The following is a 23,399-nucleotide window of genomic DNA, read 5'->3' as shown; positions in this document are numbered from 1 at the left end:
ATTTTTTTGAAGTAAATTTTTTTTCAAAAATGCTAATCGTTTTTAAAAAAATAATTTTTGTACGGGAAGTTCCAGCAATTTGCCTCAAGGCACGATGCCTTAATTGCCTTAAGACAGAATTCCACTTACAGCTAGTTATGTTTTCTCAACGTGACCTTTTTTTCGTCAACGTCATCGATTTTTCTTTATTTATATACCCGTAGGGTAGTTATAGTAATGGGCCGAAAATCAAAAATGAACATTTTTGCATTTCTCGACTTTTTGAAGCTTTCAGAACATTTTGGCATCCCTCTGAAAAAATTGATGTGTGTGTGTAAATGTGTTTTGTGTGCTCGCATTTTTTCGTCAACGTTTTCGGGCGCACGGATCAACCGTTTTGAATGGTTTAAAAGCTATTCGATTCCTATTGATAGGAAGATGTGCTGATTAAATTTTGGCAAAGGCAGGTCCAGCCATTACGGAGATATGGAGCAAAGAGTGCAGTAAATACAAATCGAGTTTTGAGAGAACAGAGTATCCGATTTGAATGATCTAAACCATTCCAATTTGTAATGATCGGGAGAAGAGGTGCTTAGTTTTTGGCAAAAGCAGGTTCAACTATTTTGAAGATACAGAGCTAAATGTACAAACAAATGGCAGTTTTTGAGAGAACTAAGCGTCGGATTTGAATGATTCAAAGAACTTTCTGCTTGTTTCAACAAAGTAATTGCTTTCGTCAAAAAAATTTTGGTTCAAAAGTTTTATTCTTAAATTTTTTTTTCCAAAAAAATTTTTTTTGTATATTGAAAATAATTCATATTTTAATTTTAATTCGGATTAAAGTTTTAATACTTATATACTTTAAACAAATAATTTCAATTTTGCAATTCAGTTTATATAAGACAATGTTACAGTATTTATAATAATCTATTTCAAAATATTTAATATTCCTCGAACAGTTTGTTACGATACGGAAAGTTCCAGCTATTTGCCTTAAGGCACGATGCAATGCACCCCACTAGTTTTGCTGTAAGATGAATATTAGTAGTTAATTACATAGGTCAACAAAATAAAAAAAGTTGTCTGTATTGGGTTGGGGTGTGCGGCATATGTTTTTCCAATAAAGATTTTACCGCTAAACACGAATTTACAATTCGGGTCAAATGGCAGAAAATTGAAAGAAAATAAAATAAACGACAAAATCTCCAATCTAGTAATTCTTCTGCATAATGATCAAAATATTACAATTTCTGTCGTTTTATAGCCTTTTTCACCTTAAATGATTATTTAGTTCGAATTTAATGGTCAACTGAGTTTTTTTCGTATAATTCAGCAGCAATTTGCAAACATATTTGTTCCCCAAACAAAATCTTTATCTATCAGTCCGATTCTAATTATTGTAACACAATATGAATTCCTTTGGAAAGCAACAATTATTCAGCAAAATGGCAAGTCGAGATAATATTTTGACACTTGTTTATACAATAGCGATTATGAGACCGTACAATTAGTGTAAAATGTATCAACTAGCGCTTATGTTTTAGTCGTTTCCACATGGATGCCGCCGCTATTAATTAAATTCGCGAGTGGAAAGGGTCAATACCAAAAATACCAGTAATTTAAAGTAAATACGGGTTTTAATACCCCTGTAAATTAGGTGGCATACCGGTTTTGTGGTATACCGGTATATCGGAAATGCATTTCTTAGATTCTGGCATTGCAAGACTCTGTACCAACTCTATAAAGTTATAGACCACATAAATTAATATATTAATTTCTTCTTGATTAAGTCGATTAATTACACATAGTGGCAAGTTCGCGCACTTGCCACTCACACGTCTAGTTTTAAGTTTATTCAGTATTTCAATTTATGTTCACGTAATTAATTACGTTATTTTTAATGTCAAATTCTTGGAATATTTAAAATATAAAAAATTACGAATACATCTCTACAAAAATTTCGAAGTTCTAAACTATTTTATAAACAGTTTTAATTACATTTTCATTATAGATTACTATTATCACATTTTTGTAAAATTTGATTTTTGATTAATAATAATTTTATTCATCTAATATTTATTGTAATAAAAGTAAACTAAAAATAGAAATAAAACTAAACGAGGGTTACAATTTAACATAAGGCATGGTTTCATAAACTGTTATAATTAGCTAAATTTTATTTTCAATTTTATGTAAGAATTAAGAAATCTGGTGAATAAGATGAATGCTCCGCGGTTCATTACATTATATACACTCTTATTAAAGTACCTAATTTCACTTTTACTATTAACAATGAAAATAAACGGTTCATTTTTAATAACGTTATTTCACAAAAAGTGAACTATTATATAATGATTAATTGCGAGAATTACGTCGGTATTGATTGAATATTCTTAGACTACAATATTCATGTATTACGTATTCGTATGATATATTTATGTAATGCCTATTCATTAATTTTATTTTTATTGTTTCTTTTCAAAGTACAGAAAGTAATAGTATATATAGATAATTCATATACCATACCAGAAAAACACGCAAAAAAGCAAAAACTTACACAGTGAAGATAAATCCAAACAAACAAACTAAAACTTAAAAATAAACTAAAATGGGACTCAGCCGTGGACTAGGTTACCTCGAACATCTTGATGTCAAGCAGAAGTAGACCCGTTTTTGCTTCTAGAATATAGATAAAAACTAGTGATGCATGGCATCGTGCTTAAAGCAAATTGCTGAAACTTCCCGTGCCGAAAACTGAATTATTAAAAAAAATTTGGAAAAAATAAATTTTTGAGAAATTTTGAAATTTTTGAAAAAAAACACATTTTTGAAAAATTTGATGTTTTATATTTTGATTTTTTTCGTATGTTGAAAATTTTGAACATTTTTTTTAAGCAATCGCGCAGCATAGCTGATTTGGAGTCGAAATATCCTAGCGCGTAAGCGCGGCGTAGTCGTCTAACGTGTAAACATTGGTACGGAACCCATATAAATCTACACAAAATTTGTACTTATTATTACAATCTTTATAAAATATCTGATAATACGATGTACACATATGTCTAATGTTCGTTTTTGGCAATGTTTTTTACTTTTTTTAGTGGATCTCCGGAGACGCTGAACCTGCATTTACAAAATTTTTACCAGTTGTTCATTTCGTCAATACAAGTAAAATGTTTTTTGAATTATTTAAAACGGACGCTCCAGTCCCTCAAAAACTGAAATACCATTCTAGACACTTTTTGCCCCGTATCTCCATAACGGCTAGACCTGTCTTTGCCAATCAGCACGTATTATCAGTAGAAATCGAATGTTTTTTGAAATATTGAAATCGGTTGATCCGTGTTCGCAAAATCGTTGACGAAAATGTATCCGCACACACACACACGCACATGCATCAATTTTTTCTAAGGTATGCCATAATGTTCAGAAACTCTGAAACGTAAAGATATATAAAATTTCTCAATTTCGATTTTTTTACGATTACCATAACTTACCCTATGGGAAGTTAATAAGTTAGCTGCACCAATAAAAAAATTCATTAGCATTACATAAATTGTAATAATAAATTAATCACATAGAGATAGAACAACAGTTTGGGTTGACATCTATAAAAACTAACGTGATTAGTGTATTATTTTTATGAAAAATAATAATCACTTGTACAAACTAATTATAAGATATATAGGGTAAAGCGGAGCACAAAGGCCCAATTTGACTTTGAGTAATTATATTGTAAAAACTAAACCAATTATACCACAACAAATCACGCATATCCGACAAATAACTATCTGACTATGTTCAGTAAAATTCCCAGCTATTCAATACGTCTCCCCATCAGTAAGAATCTAATGTTTTTTGAATATTTCAAATCGGTTGATCCGTGCGTCCAAAATCTTGGACGAAAAATTGTATCCACACAAAACACACACCCACACACATACACGGTTTGGTTTTAACAATATAATTGCTGAAAGCATGCCATCTATGTATATATAAATAGATCTACAGATGTATAGACATATGTATGTATTTATATAAGCATAAGTACATAATAATCAATAATGTTATCATTCCATTCATTTAGAGATTGTAAATTAAGATTTCAAGTACACAAATGACTTTGTCAATACAATCGCGGTAAACCGCATCAACAATTCAAGCGAGAATAATCAGTTTATTAAAGACGCGCGCTACTACACACGCAACACTCTGCAGAAAACACATTACAGTAATACCCCGATTAACGCGGAGGATACGTTCCATCAAAGTAGAGCGTAATACGAAACAGCGCTAAACGAGGCTATCTTTACATGGAAATATTGGGGTTAGGGAAGGATTGTTAGAAAATTGGTTAGGTTGTAAATTTAAGAAGTATATTTTTTTACTAAAAATAAAAAATACTACATTATTATTGCTTGTAAAAATAAAAACAAATATAAATAACAAAATATTCTTGAATAAACACAAAATGTCAAGTCAGTCATATTAAGTTAGCCTTCCGCGTTTTCAGTGTTTTGCCGTTTTGTGACAAAATCATCTAATGTTGTTTTACTTTTTCTTTTGCGTTGTTCTCTTAAAAGTTCTTCATAAACGGATAGAGCAAGGGCGGGCAACCTTTATAACCCACGGGCCAATTTAAATTTTAACATTTTATAGCGAGCCGCACGTAGTTTATATATATACTAGCTGGCCGGGCAAAAGTTTAGCCACATGAAATATTTCTAGAAAATCATTACTTTAAAAAATAACTATCCAATTTTGAATGTATATATGTGGTATATAAATGAAAAGACTACTAAAATGACTATTATGAAATAGGAGAGTGAAAATTTGGAGTGGTATGTAGATTTCCATCGACTTTTCTTTTGTAAACCTGTGTAATTAATTGTTCGCACACGTACGTACTTCCAAAAAAATAATTTGGCATAATATTTCTTACGTTTTTTTTTCAAAAGCGGAAATTTCTCAGGGCTGACAATATTTTCTAGTTTTTTTCTGATTTTTTTAAAATCTGTATAATTTTGCATACTAATAACTCTCTATAATGGTTTTCATGAAGTGTACCTACATCGATGTTAAATGCCAAAGAACATTTACATGAAAACAGCTGCTTTCCTTTTTTTTAAATATGGAATTTCTTTTAACACAAAATTCTGCAATAGATATTTTTTTCCATAATTTGCACTCAAAGCATTGAATTTTATCATACAAATTGTAAATAAAATGTTCTTTGCTTTGAAGTTCTACATACAATGAGATCATTGAGATGCTGAGTGATGTCGATAAGAAATACAAAATTGCACACCTATTTTTTATTACTTAAATGAGGAAAAGTATATTTCTTTATATCCAAGAACTATTGTATTTTGATATTTCGGTCGTATACACGTTTAAGCTTTGCACCTCTATTGAGCTAACAAACTTTGATATTGAAAATCACATCGGCATATTCACGCTCTAAATTGTTCAGGAATTCTTTAAATTGACGGTGATTTAACCCTCGCATCTGCATAAAATTTATTTAATTATTTTAAATTTAGGAATACGTTGTCACTATGCTCTAGGACAAGTTCTCATTTTTTCTTGCAAAATGGAAGCTTGTTAAACTAATACACAAAATAATATTTATTTTATCGGGAAATGCTATTTCTGCGAACGACAATTTTAACTAGTATTTGACTGACAACAAAATTAACCTTTACAGCCGAATTTGCGAAAATATCTAGAAAAATAATCTGTTGTTGAAAAATGCTTGGCGGGCCACAAAAAAATATCCGCGGGTTGCTCATCCTTGGGATGGAGCATCTCTAACACTACGCCTTACTTTTGAGCTCCTGTAAAAATTCGGATCATTTTCAACGAATTGATCCATTATTTCATTGATCCATTATTAACCAAACTTTCTTTTACAAATGTTATCAAAAGTTCTTTTTGCTCTTCCTCTGAATCACTGCTGTTAACATAATTGTTTTCTTCTTTTTCAGTTGATTCCTTAAGCTCATCATTAAAAAAGCTGCGCTGCTTCTTAAATTATTTCTTCTACATCTTCCACATTTACTCCTTCAAAACCTGAGTTGAAATAAAAGAGCGCTAAACTAAAACAACGTTAAACAAAACAGCGTTGAGCGGGGTATTACTGTATATTGTTTAGATTTGTTATAAAACAAATAGAGAACAATCTCTGTTACATTAAAAATATAAAGAAACCGATCTATGATTTAATTGAATGTGTAATCTACTCATCATCAATTAACAAATAAAATTTGAAAGACAATCTAGATCACAATTTTCGTAACCATCGCTGGTGAATTATATTCTGCAAACAATACAAGCCCAGTTGCAAAATTCTACGCGGTCAAGTGTAATTAGATGTTGCTTCAGATGAGCATTGAAAAACCTTAGAAATCATTAGATATAAGTGTTTCACCTGAGAATACAAAATTAAAATTGCCCATTTGGACACTGAGTTATGAAATGACAACACACAAATCACTTTATTGTTTCGGTTGGAGTTTAAATCATTACTTTATTTTTAAAATATTAGTGATAAAATTCAATTTTAACTCGATTCCATTAGTTGCATTTGACTCACGCGTGAGCGAAACAATTGGTTAATACAAAGTTTTCATGATTAATTGTCCTTTTGTGAAATAAAAAATTAATGTTTGCTTACTCACGTTGGGGCGTCTCGTTGCCCGGAGGCCCCAAATCATTGATAAAGCTGATACAGCGTTAGCTACGCCCCTGACGGTAATGTTAATATTCAATTTTCAATATTGACAAATAATTGTAGGTATGATAAAGTTTTTCTATAACAGTTATTGTAAATATAAATGTTTTTTTTTTAATAATTACTTTTTTGTAACGTTGAAATGCAAGTCTGCAACTGGCGCTCCGCATCGCGTGGCATATGAAAACCGAAGTTGATCCAAAAACACTCTTGTGGAACAGAAAGTGGATGCGCGGATTGCACAAATGCCTATGGATGCAGATATATGCCCTTAATTTTAATAAAAGATACGAGTTTTGTCATTTATAAGTATATTGTAATTATAAGTACTTTGCTTGTAAGTACTTTGTAATGTGAGCACAATTGTTACGCTCTTTATGATATCAACGTTCAAATCTAACAATAAAATTATTTTCAATGCCTCAAGTTGAAATTTTCTACATTTATTTACTATCTGCACAAGCAATTCTCAATCAGCATTTGCACTCTTATATGACCTAATCCAGTCTGGTTCTGTTTCTTCTAGTTTTTTCAATACAGATCTAATTCAGTGTCATCCAGATAGTACCGCTCCTTCTGCTTTATGTTGACCACAAACAATTGTCGGTAATTTTTATAATTTCTATCACTACATTGATGCAAATCATGCCAATCAGCTTCTTAAAATCCAAGAAACTGGTGAAATTTAATAATTTTTGTTGCTATTCTTTTTGAATTACAATCTGTGTATTATAAAGACATGTAGTGACTGCTTTGTTACCCTTAACCAGAACACAACCCAGTTATTAACTTCCCGTAGGGTAAGTTATTGTAATAATCCAAAAATTGAAATTAAAATTTTTTGCATATCTTCACGTTTTGAAGGTTTCTGAACATTTTGGCATGCCTTCTAATTAGAAAAAATATGTTTGTAAGTAATGGAAAATGTATGTTGTATGTATGGTGTAGTAGATTAGTTCTGTAAGTATGTATGTTGTAAGCATACATATGTTTTCCTTATCTATGGTTGTAAGTATGAATAGAATTTTTCGTCCACGGTCTCGGGCGCACGTATCAACCAATTTGAATGGTTCCAAAAATATTTGATCTTTATTGATAGGGAGTTGTGCTGATTAGTTTTTGGTAAAGGTCGATCCAGCCGCTTTAGAGTTATGGAGTAAAGAGTGTAGAAAATAGAAATCGAGTTTTTGAGAGAACAGAACATCCATTTTGAATGATCTAAAAAAACATTCTGTTCGTAATGATAGGGATAATTGGTGATTAGTTTTTGGCAAAGACAGGTCCAGCCGTTTCGGAGATACGAAGCTAAATGTGCAAGAAATGGCAGTGTTTAAGAGTAATAAGCATCCGATTTGAATGATTCAACAAACTTTCTGCTTGTGTTGACGAAACACAAACTTGAAATGATTACCAAACTTTTTTCTACAATGCTTTCACCATCCAAAATACTGCATATGTGTATAATTGTGTGGTTATATATAATAAATAAATTTATTTATTAGTATAGTTTTATAAGAATTTAAATGTATTTTATCGTAAATAATTATTAAAAAAATAGTTTTGATAATTTGACTGAAAGTTTCAATATATACACAGTTCATAATCTTAAAGAATATACTTATTTTCAAAAACAATTGATAGTTTTATCGTACTAATTATAAAAGATGCTAAATATCAATTTTTATTTATTATATGGATCATTTTACCATATCAGCAAGATTATAACTAGTCCCGGATTCGCTGTTTCGATTCCCGCTACCGCCAAAGTCCGACATCAGGCAACTTTGATGTCAAATTTCCACTTGGGATAGATCACAATATAATTTCAAGTGAAAATTGTCCTTCGACATAGCTGCATCATTCAATCATATGATAACTTATGGACGTAAGAGCTAATATAAACCCCACACATAGGAGAATGGTAAACCGATGGGTTGCCTCTCATAAAATACGTTAGGTCATAAGTCTTCAACAAACAGCTTATAGAACATGCAAAGTAAGAGTTCTGATTGCTGTTGGAACAAAAAAAGGAAACTTATGCCTTAAGGCAAAAAGGCACATACACCTAGATTTTAATACATTATTGCTAGATACATTCGGCATTTTAATAATGTTTTAATACGTTTTAATAATTTTGATAGTAACATTAATGTACAATATATTATACATAAAACAATAATTAGAACAATAAAATAATCCAATTGTTACAGTCACTGCATTTCAGGTATGAATAGAATCTTCAACCGCTATATATATATATATATATATATATATATATATATTAAATAAATATGTAATTATTTGTGTATAGAAGCAAGCGCGTGCATTAAAAAGTCATAAAAATATTCGTTTGCTATATCTAGAAAATAGTTTCTATTAATTTCATAATTTCATACATTTAATAATAGTATGTAGTTGTATATCTCTAGCACTTTCAGCATGTATATATATATATATATATATATATATATATATATACTAGAATACCCAGCCAAGCTTTGCTGTGGCTTTTATTAAAATTCACTGAATTGAAACTTGAAACGATGGACAATCAACAGTTCAATACTATTGATTTTTTTCAATACTATTTAGAAGAAATAAATAAAATTATTATATTGATGTTTTGAATATACAGATTTAATGGCCAAATGATGTAAATCGAAAGCCAAAAATCAAATTAAAAAAAAAGTTTCGAATAAAAGACCACATTCCAAAATTTATCGTAATAATTAATTATGTGACATTTTTACTTATAATGTGTTATTCCCTATTTCGCACATTAATATACAAAATATGCAATAAATATAAACCTAGTTCGGCGCTTAATAATATTGATTATATGCAATTTTAATATTATAAATAACATCACTTTATTGCTTAAATATGGGAAAGTAAATCATCCTATAATATATTGTTTCTGGCAAAGTATTATTATTATTTTTTTAAATCATGAATGTGAAAATTATTTGACTATTCAGTTTTGAATTTGTTCATTAGGATTAACGTTAAATTGAGTTTTATAATATCAAAGCCATTTTCAATTATTTTTTCTTTTTTTTCAACTTTACGAATATAATTTTTTTTTTCAGATGCAGATTTTTTACTAATACTTTTATTTTTATGAATTATTATTTTTTTATAAATTAACATTATACATTCAGAATATATTTCTTCCTTTTTGAATCGGAGAACATTTGATTTTTTGCAATGTCAATTTCTTTTCTGGATTATGACAAATGTAATATTTTGTTTTAAAGTGTAATTTGTAATATCTTTGTGACAGTGTTGTATCCGACTGAAGACGGTAAGCTAATAAAATAAAAAGATAAATTCATTTATTTGTTTATTTTGTTTTCCTACTGTTAAAGTTAATTGAAATTTCTCTAATTTAATATTTGAAATTTGAACTGAGATTTTTATTATTTTTATGACCTAAAGATATAAATGCGCGCGGTAAGCCAATAAAATTTAAAATCGGTTCAGTAGTTGAGGAGTTCGTTCCAGACCAATAGCGTATATATATATATATATATATATATATATATATATATATATATATATATGATCATTTTTTCCAGTTGATATCATATACGTTGTATGACCTAATTAAACCAATTTTGGGTAGGCTTAGAATATGTTTGAACGCTCATAATATTTTAGGACATTTTTTTAAAAACAAATCAAAATAATTCCCAACTGATACCTATCAAAAGATTTTGAAATTTTTAAAAATTACTAAAATTTTGCACTTTTTTGATGCATGCGAAAGAACGGCTTGGCTGAACAAATCGCACGCAAGGTTTTATCGACTTTCATCAAATGACTTTCAACAAATTTTTGAAATCGGTGCACTCCAAATTTTGGTGTCAAACGATTCTGAATGACTGACGTGAGGAAAATAGGAAATTAGCAATTCGGATATTCTGGCGCAAACAAAAATTGGTTCAGAAATAATAATTTGGTTAATAATAATGGGAGCCCTCACCGAAGGCAGATCTGTGAGCTGACATCTCCAACTCCTATCTGGAAAATTTATTGTGAGAGATTTTTTGTTGTGAGCTCAGCGCCCGAAAGAGCTAATTTCAATTAAAAGCATATTTTTAATCCACATTTTCAAGTAAAAAAGTATATCAATGCTGTCGATCCGTTTGCGATTTCAATAACATAACTGCAATCTATTACCTTATTGCATTTATTAGATAAATAGCGAGAAATCATGATAACAAAACGTTTGCGAGCGAAATACAAATTATAATAAATGATTGTTCTATTGTTGTTCTACTATGGAATCCACACACCCATCTATATAAATAAATAAATATATTAATGCATAAATAAATAAATATTTTATGCTGCTTATATTTAATTTTAAACCTCATTTATATTTTTTAACTGATGAATATTTTATTCGTGCAGCAGTGCCGACAAAGGGCAATATCACTTGGACAGACATTTCTATCTATATTCCTAAGGGAAAACCGATGTCACTACTGCTAGTATTTCAATTATTCAAAAAACATTCGATTTTTTATTGATGTGAAGACGTGCGCATTAGTTTTTCGTGAAGACAGGTCCGGTCGTTTCGAAGATACGGGGCAAAAACTGCGAAAACTGTAATTCAGTCTTTGAAGTAACGAAGCGCGCGATTTGAATGATTCATATAACATTTTATTTGTACTGACAAAAACAAATTGAAATGAGAAATTCATAGAATTTTTGGAAAGGCAGGTCCTATAGTTTCGAAAATATAGAGAAAGATGTAAAAAAATGATATTTGGCGGTCTAAAATTATCATTAGACATATGCAAATTATCAGATATTTTATAGAAATTTTAAACGTGAGTACTAAGTTTGTTAAAATTTTGGGATTCCTACCATCCTACCAAGATTTTTAATTTTTAAAGTTCACTTATACGGTTCAAACAAATTTCAAAATTTTCAAAAATAAATAAAGTTTCATATTTAAAATTTTAAATTCACAATTAGGTTTAAAAACGTATATATTTCTAATGCATTATTGTAATCGTAAGAAATATATACTCAGATGGATTCATTCGGCATCTCTTCTCAATGTAAACATTTTTAAGTGTTTTGAGCGATAAGATCGTCACTGTATATTATATGAACGAATAAATATATAGTAATTATAATTATCCATTTGGCTAGCTGTAAGTGGAATTCTGTCTTAAGGCACTTAGGGCATCGTGCCTCAAAGCAAATTGCTGGAACTTCCCGTACCAAAAATTATTATTTTTTTAAAAACGATTAACATTTTTGAAAAAAATTTACTTAAAAAAAAATAGATTTTTGAGAAACTATAAAATTGACAAAAAATTCCTTTTTTTTGAAAAAAAAAAATTTTATTTGAAAAAAAAAAATTTTTTTTTGAGAAAAAAAATTATTTTTTGAAAACAAAAATTTTTTTTTTAAAAAAAATGTTTTCTTCATTTTGACATATTTTGGAAATTTTGAACTTTTTTTCAAAGCAATCGCACTGCTTGAACTGCATAGAGACGAAATGTCAAAGCTCGCAAGTGCCGCGCCGCCGTCTAACGCATAAGCATTGGTACGGAACCCATAGAAATGTAAAAAAAAAATATACTTATTGTTAAAATATCTATAAAATGTGCATATGTCTAATGATCATTTTTAACCGCCCAATGGCATTTTTTTTTACTTTTTTCATTAGATCTCCGAAACCGCTAGACCTGCCTCCATGAAAATTTGATCAATTATACATCTGTCAATACAAGTAAAATGTTGTTTGAATTATTCAAATCGGACGCTCCGTTCTCTTAAAAACGGAGGTACCGTTTTTGGCACTTTTTGCCCCGTATCTTCGGAACGGCTAGACCTGCCTTCGCCAAAAACTAATCAGCACGTCTCCTTATCAATACGAATCGAATGTTTTTTGAATTATTCGTCGACAAAAATTTGTATCCGCACATACATACACACACGTACATACATACACACACATACACACACACACACACATACATCCATTTTTTCTGAGGTATGCCAAAATGTTCAAAAACCTCTGAAACGTAAAGATATATAAAAATTTTCACTTTCGATTTTTTTGCGATTACTATAACTTGCCCTACGGGAAGTTAATAATCATTGATCGATATTTATCGATAATTAATTTTCTTTTGCTCGAATTTTAATTCTGGTACAGAAAGTTCCAGCAATTTGCTTTAAGGCACGATGTCATGCACCGCTAGTATAATTCAAGATGCATAATAATAATAAATTATAGTACGAGAAAAAAAATAATGTCGGTTAATTAACTTCCCGTAAGGTAAGTTATAGTAATCGCAAGAAAATCGAAAATGAAAATTTTTATATATCTTTACGTTTCAGAGGTTTCTGAACATTTTGGTATACCTTAGAAATAATGTATGTATGTGTGTGTGCGTGTGTGTATGTTAAAAATATTTGAATAATTCAAAAAACATTTTACTTGTATTAACAAGATGAAAAATTTGTCAAATTTTCATGAAGGCGGTTTGGGAGACCCAATAAAAAAAGTAAAAAAATGCCATCTGGCGGTCAAAAATGATCATTAGACATATGCACATCAAATTATCAGATATTTTATAGAGATTTTAACAATAAGTATAAATTTTTGTCAAAAATTTATAGTTTCTCAAAAATGTTAATCTTAAATTCTTAACTTTTAAAAATTCTTTTAAAAAAAATATTTTTGGTACGGGAAGTTCCAGCAATTTGCCTTCAGGCATGATGCCATGCGCCCCTCTAGTTTTAATCTTTATTACAAGAAAACGGCGCGACCGATCTTTACCAAAAACTAAGTAGCACAATTCCCAACCGAGAAAGAATAATGTCCGTTAGTTCAAATATAATTTTAAACATTAAAAGAAGGGTCAACTTTGCTTCTATGGTATTTTTAAGAACGAATACTCGTATATCGAACTTTTCATATTCATATTTGTGCTGACGTTGCGTTTGTCGGTTTCCCAAGAAGCACCAGACCCACTGAAACCGAAATCGAATGTCGTATATATAGTCAAAATTCTGGCAGTATTAACAAGCGCGAGGTAAAACAATTCCTGTTGCGGTTGAATTTGATGAAGGTATCACGAGGAGTGCGTCTTCGCTAGGTTTTCGTTTTCGGATATGTTTTGGAATAATAGATGTCATTCTATTTGTGATCGACGTATATATACCGAAAAAATTTCTCAACAGCCTGCAGTTCTCGTAAATTAAACTAGTAGCGCATAGTATCGTTGAGGCAAATTGCTCGAACTTCCCGTACCGTGATTCATTCTAGGAATAACTAGCTGTAAGTGGAATTCTGTCTTAAGGCAATTAAGGCATCGTGCCTTGAGGCAAATTGCTGGAACTTCCCGTACCAAATTTTTTTTTTTAAAAACGATTAAGATTTTTGAAAAAATTTTACTTCGAAATATAAGACTTTTGAGAAACTTTTGATATATATTGGACAAAAAATTACTTTTTTTGAAAAAAAAAAAAAATTTAATTTTTTTTTTTTTTATTTTTTTTTTGAAAAAAAAAAAATGTTTTATTTTATTTTGACATATTTTGGAAGATCTAAACTTTTTTTCAAAGTAATCGTACTGCTTTAACTGCATAAAGACGAAATATCAAAGCGCGTAAGCGCCGCGTCGTCGTCTAACGCGTAAACATTGGTACGGAACCCATAGGAATGTAAAAAAAAATTATACTTATTGTTAAAATCTCTATAAAATATCTGATAATTTGATGTGCATATGTCTAATGATCATTTTTGACCCAAATGGCATTTTTTTTTACTTTTTGCATCAGATCTCCGAAACCGTTAGACCTGCCTTTATGAAAATTTGATCAATTCTTTATCTTGTCAATACAAGTAAAATGTTTTTTGAATTATTCAAATCGGACGCTCCGTTCTCTTAAAAACTGAGTTTCCGTTTTCGGCACTTTTTGCCCCGTATCTTTGGAACGGCTAGACCTGCCTTCGCCAAAAACTAATCAGCACGTCTCCTTATTAATACGAATCGAATGTTTTTTGAATTATTCAAATCGGTTGATCCGTGTTCCCGAAATCGTCGACGAAAATTTGTATCCGCACATACATACACACACGCACATACATACATACATACATACATACATACATACATACATACATACATACACACACACACACACACACACACACATACATCCATTTTTTCTAAGGTATGCCAAAATGTTCAGAAACCTCTGAAACGTAAAGATATATAAAAAATTTCATTTTCGATTTTTTTGCGATTACTATAACTTGCCCTACGGGAAGTTAAAAATAATCAAATGATTTAAATAATTTTAAATACATTATTTATTATAAATACATACTGTAAATTTATAAAGGCTTATTAAAATGGGCGACGAGCGTATTCTACAAACAACTTATGTGTATGTTTACAAAAATTTTAACACTTTGGTTTCTGAATTTTTTTTGAAGACCTTTACGTTTTGAAGGTTTCTGAACATTTTGGCATACATTAGAAATAATGGGTGTGTATGTCCGCAATTTTTCGGCCATATTTTCGGCCGCACGGATCAACTGATTTGAATGATTCAAAAAACAATCGATTTCTAGTGATAAGGCTGGCTACGTGTTGATTAGTTTTTGGCAAAAGTTGGTCCAGTCGTATCGGAGCTACACACAATAGGAGCTAAATACAATGCAAACCAAAACAGTGGAGTGGCTAGAACGACTGAACCTGAGGTCCCATGTTCTATCCCGCTTCGAGCAGCTAGTTTTCAAGCAGTAGTGAGAACGGTTTTTATCTGGAAATATAGACAGCAATATGTTTCCAAGTGAACCATATCATAGTATAACCGTAATCCGGTGTTGCTTCGTCAATAAATATACGCAAAAATGTCATTTTTTGAGAGAACAAAGCATCCGATTTGAATGAATCAAAAAACTCTCTGCTTGTGTTGACGAAACAATTGCTTTTGGTTTTTTTTTTGAATTTTAAAATTCAATTTTTTTCCCCAAAAACATTTGTTTTATATCGATAATAATTCGTTTTAATTTTAATTCTGGCTAAAGTTCTTAAGCTCACGTATATACATTAAATAAATAATTTTAATTTTGCGAAGGTAAGCAAGAACTATGGAGGGATATAGTTAGGCAAAAAATCTCCCTCGCAACTAATTTAGATAATAATATTAGACAATATTTATAATTATCAATTTGAAAACATTTAATATTCTTCGAATATTTCATTGCGGTACGGGAAGTTCCAGCAATTTGCCCTAAGTAACCATGCCATACGCCACTAGTTAACTTCCCGTAGGGTAAGTTATTATAATCGTTCAAAAATCGAAATTGAAAATTTTTACATTTCTTCGCGTTTTGAAGGTTTCTGAACAGTTTGGCATACTTCAGAAAAAATGGATGTTTGTGTGCGTGTGTGTGTGTATGTATGTATGGATACAATTTTTCGTCCACGTTTTTGGGCGCATGGATCAACCGATTTGAATGGTTCAAAAAACATTCGATTCCTATTGATAGGGAGATGTGCTGATTAGTTTTTGGCGAAGGCAGATTCAGCCGTTTCGGAGATACGGAGCAAAGAGTGCAGAAAATAGAAATAGTGTTTTTGAGAGAACGGAGGATCCGAAGTGGTGATTAGTTTTTAACAGAGTTTTTTTTGCAAAAAACGGCAGTTTTTGAAAGAAATAAGCATCTGATTTGAATGATTCAAAAATACATTGATTTTAAATTTATTTAGAAAACCGAGGCGATTCGCGGGTTGATTATAATAAAAAATCTTAAAATTTTCAATTATTTTTAACGTATGTGTAACATTAATATTTGGGTTTTGAAACATATTGAGCTAATTATGCTAAGAAAGCATAAAGATCTAGTCTTTTGAATTTTGAAACATAACATTAGTATTTCAAGTTGGATTTTTTAAATTTTAATTTAAATAAGTTATTCAATATTTACAATATCCAAAATCTCCTTCTTAATATCGCAAGGGTCAAATTGTGTTCATCTTAACTTTTCCATCAGATTCAGAGTATCAGATTGTTGTTTTGAAGTTAAATTTTTAACGTATTTTAAAATTGTTGTCCAAATTAGTAAATGATGCAAAGAAATTACATATTTATTAGACTATATTGAAAAAAAAAGAATTATATTTGTATCTGTATTATTGCTCCAGCGTATCTGTATTAGTTCTCCAATAATCAGTTATGAATCAAATTTAGAATATGAACAACTTGGTATAAAAGAAGCTCTACGATTTTTGTTCCAAAGTTTCCATTTCACTTTCCATTTAACTTCCCGTAGGGTAAGTTATAGTAATCGCAAAAAAATAGAAAATGAAATTTTTTATATATCTTTACGTTTCAGAGGATTCTGAATATTTTGGCATACCTTATTGTTAGATAAAATGGATGTATGTGTGTGTATGTGTGTGCGGATACAAATTTTCGTAGACGATTTCGGGAACGCGGATGAAGCGATTTGAATAATTCAAAAAACATTCGATTCGTATTGATAAGGAGACGTGCTGATTAGTTTTTGGCGAAGGCAGGTTTAGCCGTTCCGAAGAAATGGGTAAAAATAGTTGAATAATTCAAACAACATTTTACTTGTATTAACAAGATGAAAAACTGATCAAATTTTCATGAAGGCAGGTCTAGCGGTTTCGCAGATTAAAAAAAATGCCATCTGGCTGTCAAAAATGATTATTAGACATTTATGCACATCAAATTATCAGATATTTTATAGACATTTTAACAATAAGTATAAGTTTTGTTTGCATTCCTATGGGTTCCGTACCAATGCTTATCCGTTAGTGGGCGGCGCGGCGCTTACGCGCTTCAATATTTCGCATCTTTACAGTTAAAGCAGTACGATTGCTTTGAAAAGCCAGTTCAGAGTTTCCAAAATAGTTCAAAATACACTTTTCTTCAAAAAGTCTTTTTTCCGAAAAAAAAGTAAATATTTGTCAAAAATTTATAGTTTCTTTAATAAATAAATCTAATTTTTCAGAGTAAATTTTTTTCATAAATATTAATCTTCTAAATAAAAATTTTTCGTACGGGAAGTTCCAGCAATTTGCCTTAAGGCACGATATCATGCGCCCCACTAGTTATATTTGCTGTATTGCCATAAACCATGCCATAAACCTAACCACGCATATCTTCAAAATTCAAAGTTTATCAGATGCGAAATATTTGCAACAAAAACAAAAGTTACAATTTAACACTTACGGGACGGCACCGATTTTAAAACAATCTAATGTACCGGCTGTAAACTTGATTTTATTGTGTATGTTATGCAATTTATTTGTAAAAACTTGTGGCCATTGAAGGACATACATTTATAACATTAATTCATTTTTAATCATTTTATAAAGAATTGTGACGTTCAAAACAATTTCCAAAATACATAGCTGATTGATTTTTACATGTTTGACAATAAAATGTTGTTCGCCGCCTTCCTCCTAGTGCTTTTCTGTCAGAACAGTCAATACAATCCCTTTTTCTTTCTCTCGCATTTAGAATATGCCACTGATTAGTCAGTATATTTGTTCATTTTTTTGTTGCCATAATGTTTTTTTTTTATTTAATTTGTCAAACTTCTTCTTCTTTTTGTTGGTTGGATAATATCATCATCACACTTATCACTGTCTTCGGTGCGAATAGTAATTTCGTAAAATTTGTCTGTATGAATGTCTATTCGAAACTCATCTTCACTACTGCTTAATTCACAAAATTTACCAGTCGTTTTGCCATATTTAAAAGCGCTCGGTCGTTTTAAATATAACAAAAAAAGGCTAAAAATACTACTAAAATAATTTAAAATTATTTTCAAAATACAACACTGTTTATCACTGCTATATGTAATTTATTCAACTTTTCGATGCAAACTGAGCCATTGTTTATAAAATAGCCTGTGCCTCAAAGAGTATGTTTGGCCACTCAGGTGGACAACCGTCCCCAAAGAGTTAATTTTTCAGAGTAAATAAGCCATTTTCTAAGCACTGAGTCCACATTTTCCATTTTTCTGTATTATAATTTGCGTCTATTTTTGTAACAAGTTCCGTTTCAACTAAATCAGTACGCAATTTTTCGTCGGTAACGCCAATAATTAATTTAATCTTTTGCAGGTTTGAATACTAGATAATTTCTTTTTCGATTCTACGTTAACTTCGAACGCAGAAAGAATTGTATAATTATAAGTAGTATAAGTAGATTAAGCAATAAGCAGAACAATAGTTTACTAACTTGCAGAGTTATTAATCGGTTAATTGTTGAGGTATCAGCAGATACCACATTGCAAACTAAATATGCTTTCTGTACTTTTGTACCCATTGTTAAGTTAGATTGTTTATTATAATCTATTAAGTATTATTGATTTTATATTTAAAAAAATATAAATAGTATATTATAAATTTTATTTTATTTTAGCCATAAGGCGTGTACCGCATTTTTCGCATGCATTGCATGCAAGGTAGGACCGCGACCGACCCTGTATATATATGTAACATTCAATACAATATATTTTTCTTAATGAATTAATTTGATTTCCTTTGAGATTTTTTATTATTCAAAATTTTTATTGTTCGATGATTTAATATTCAATATATCAATGCACGAATTAGGCAAAAATAATTTACCCAAAATAATTGCATAAAAACTATTAAGTGTTCAAAACTTTAGCAAATATGTTGAAAACACTTACCAGTATGCAATATGAATACACGAAAATTACTTGGCTATTTTGATAAATATTTTTTAATTTTAATTTTTACTCCATTATATAATATCTGTCACTATCTCACATATGGCTACTATTCTATTTTTGTTAATACCAATTAACAGATAACATTTTAACTGAACGGCTCGGATAAAATTTTTAGGCATGTTATTGTTCAATATGTCGTTTAATATCAAATTCTTTTCTGAACAGGCGAAGAGACAGTTATTGACTACTTTCAGTCATAGTTAACAAAAATGCCAGTCACACAGTTTGTTATGTAATAGTATTCGATTTATGCATGATGCAGTAAGGATTTAAACTATATCGAGACCAATAATAACAAAACATCGAGCCCGATTCAGCAGTAGAACTAGTGGTGTGTATGGCATCGTGCCTTAAGGCAAATTGCTGAAACTTCCCGTACCGTAACCAAATCTTCGAGGAATATTAAATGTTTTCAAATAGATTATTATAAATAAATACTGTAACATTGTCTAATATTTATAAAAATTATATAAACTGAATTACAAAGTTGAACATATTTGTTTAAAGTATAGTAGAACATAAGTCAGAATTACAATTAAAACTGAATTATTTTCAATATACAAAAAAAATATTTTTTGAAAAAAAAATTAAACAAAAATTTTTTTTCAAAAGCAATTATTTTGTTGAAACAAGCAGAAAGTTCTTTGAATCATTCAAATCGGACGCTTAGTTCTCTTAAAAACTGCAATTTTTTACACATTTAGCTCTGTATCTCCGAAACCGCTAGACCTGCCTTTGCCAAAAACTTCTTCTCGTCATTACGAATTGAATGTTTTTTGGATCATTCAAATCCGATGCTCCGATCTCTCAAAAACTAAATTTCTATTTTCTGCATTCTTTGCTCCGTATCTCCGAAACGGCTGGACCTGCCTTTGCCAAAAACTAATCAGCACATCTCCCTACCAATAGAAATCGAATGTTTGTTGAACTATTCAAATCGGTTGATCCGTGCGCCCGAAAACGTGGACAAAAAATTGTATCCATGCATACATACACACACACACATCCATTTTTTCTGAGGTATGCCAAAATGTTCAGAAACTTTCAAAACGTCGAAAAATGTCAAAATTTTCAATTTCGATTTTTGGACGATTACAATAACTTACCCTACGGGATGTTAATAAATTAATGTTATGGCAAGGGTATAATACGTAGCGTTTTTCATGTACAGTCAAAATGCTCAAAAGAAAACTTAGGGACGGATTCTGCCCCATAACAGACAAATGATATGGCAAGGCCATGTTACAGTCCAAGTTCCATACATTATGGTACTGAATCATACTGAATACTGTCAAAATGCCATGAGATGTATAAAAATTTTCATTTTTCATTTTTTTGCGATTCTATAACTTACGCTACGGAAAGTTAATTATTGCATAGAATACTATGTAAAAAGTTTGTGTTTGAGGAAAATGTTGTAAGCGATTAATCACTATAGCAAATGCCAATAAAAAATATTTATTGTCTTGAAAAAAAGAAATATATGACAAGTGGCGTTGTCTGGGCCTTGCATCCACAAGGTTCCGAGTTCAAATCCGCGTTGCGTGGATTTGGTTCCACTTGAAAATGTAGATAATTAATGTGTTTTTAAGTTGAAATAATCATTTCGAGCATTACTAAATGGAATTAATATAATATAATTTTGCAAATTTAATAATAACACCCTTTGAGTTGCCTCCCACTAAAAATATATCAAAAATAGAATAGGGCTTGAAAAATTAAACAAATAATCTTTTTAAAGAATTTTAATTTTCGGTACAAATAATTTCAGCAATTTGCACGCTGCCATACACCACAGAGTAAAACGTGCCAACAATGGCAATTCAGTTTTTCAGATAATTGAACGTCCGATTTGAATGATTCAAATAACATTTTACTTGTATTGATGAAATGAAGAACTTATATAATTTATAGCGGTTTCGTATTTCCAATGAAAAAAGTAAGACAAAATGCCAGGTCACGGTCAAAAAAGATTATTAGATATATGCGCATCAAATTATCTATTCAAAGAAAGAAATGCAAAAGATTTAAAATTTTGATTTATTGCAATGGGTTTCAAGTAATGTTAAGACTAAAATGGGATTATTATTTTAATTAATAATTAAATCAAATTGCATTTATCATTATAAACAATTTATGATTGCACGAATATTAATATTCCTCGTTTAAAATCTAACTTAACGATTAAATGTGACTCTTTTGTAATGACTCTTTTGCAGGGAATGGCGCCATTATAATGGATATTGGCAAATTCTCCAAATATCTTGAATACATATCTGTATGTATCAGTACACCAGTATCTTTATGGCATAATATACATGTGAATGAATAATTGAACTAGTAGTGTATGGCATCGTGCGTTAATGCGAATGGCTGTAACTTCCCGTACCGTAATGGAATATTCGGGGAATATTAAATGTTCTCAAATAGATTATTAAAATTACTATAACTTTCATTATTCGTGTGTTATAGACAAAATATAAGAACTTTTAAATTGTACGATGACGTTTATTTATGTTTACATGAAAAGTAAATAAATAAAACTTAATCAATCGGATTAAAAATTAAGGACATTGTCTAATATTTATAAGAATTATATAAACTGAATTGCTAAGGTAATAATATTTATTTAAAGTATAAAAGTAATTTTAGAACTTATTTAGAATTAAAATTAAAATCCAAATTACTTTCTATATTCAAAAAATATATTTTTCAAAATGTTTCGTTACAAATTAAATGTTTTTTGATGATTCAAATCTGATGTTCCGTTCTCTCAAAAACTCGATTTCTATTTTCTATCCTCTTTGCTTCCTATCTTCGAAACTGCTGGACCTGTCTTTGCTAAAAACTAATCAGCACATCTCCTTATCAATCGAATATTTTTTTAATAATTCAAAACAGTTGCTCCGTGCGCCCGAAACGTGGGCAAAAAATTGTATCCATACATACATACCCATAAAAATCCATTTTTTCTTAAGTTATGCCAAGATGTTCAGATCAATATATAGCAGTAATTATCTCTTTGAAATGATTTAAAACAATGGTTAATAATCATTGATTTATATTTATTGATTATTAACTTTTTTGCTCGAAAATGTAATTTTAGTACAGGAAGTTTCAGCAAGTTGTTTTAAAGCACGATGCCATGCACCGCTAGTATAATTCAAGATGTATAATAATAATAAATTATAGTACGAGAGAAAGAATAATGTCCGTTAGTTCAAATATAATTTTAAACGGTAAAAGAAGGGTCAACCTTGCTTCTATGGTATTTTTAAGAACGAATACTCGTAATATCGATCTTTTTACTTTCATATAATGTGGACGTTGCGTTTGTCGGTTTCCCAAGAAGCACCAGACCCATTCAAACCGAAATCGAACGTCGTATATATAGTCAAAATTCTGGCAGTATTAACAAGCGCGAGGTAAAACAATTCCTGTTGCGGTTGAATTTGATGAAGGTATCACGAGGAGTGCGTCTTCGCTAGGTTTTTGTTTTCGGATATGTTTTGGAATAATAGAGGTCATTCTATTTGTGATCGAAGTTAATCATGCTTATAGATTATTATATTTATCGTACCCCTTACTAAGATTTAGCAACAATATCGATCTGAATATTAAGAGAAAACTTTATCTAGCAATGGTAAGATCAACTTTAACCTATGGAGCCCTGCGTGGTGTATGACCAATAAGCAAAATATAAATAAATTACAAATTATACATAATAAAGCATTGAGAATGATAGAATGATACTCGGAATAAAGAGAAACCCTCTCACTTATCATTATGTATCCAATCACTAACTACACAACCGACTGAATATACCATTTATATATGAAGTTATATAAAAGCAAGCAAGGATTTTTTTTGAAAAATGCAAACATAGTAATAACCCAACTATTA

At 30.1% G+C, this 23,399-nt stretch overlaps 1 protein-coding gene across 1 annotated transcript in view; it reads right to left on the bottom strand.

Annotated features, from left to right (window-relative positions):
* Positions 1-19,063, bottom strand: part of LOC113375978 (potassium/sodium hyperpolarization-activated cyclic nucleotide-gated channel 3-like) — a 33,269-nt gene extending 14,206 nt beyond the window's left edge. Inside the window, exon 1 of the mRNA XM_026615915.1 lies at positions 18,977-19,063. Coding sequence (XP_026471700.1) covers positions 18,977-19,063 — 87 coding nt within the window. The remainder of the gene's footprint in view (positions 1-18,976) is intronic.
* Between the last annotated feature and the right edge of the window lie 4,336 nt (positions 19,064-23,399).

Source organism: Ctenocephalides felis, unplaced genomic scaffold (assembly GCF_003426905.1).
Source record: "Ctenocephalides felis isolate EL2017-DRISC unplaced genomic scaffold, ASM342690v1 CF-g0.4_SCAFFOLD_01886, whole genome shotgun sequence".
Lineage (NCBI taxonomy): Eukaryota > Metazoa > Arthropoda > Insecta > Siphonaptera > Pulicidae > Ctenocephalides > Ctenocephalides felis.
This window is presented reverse-complemented; position numbering and strand designations above follow the sequence as displayed.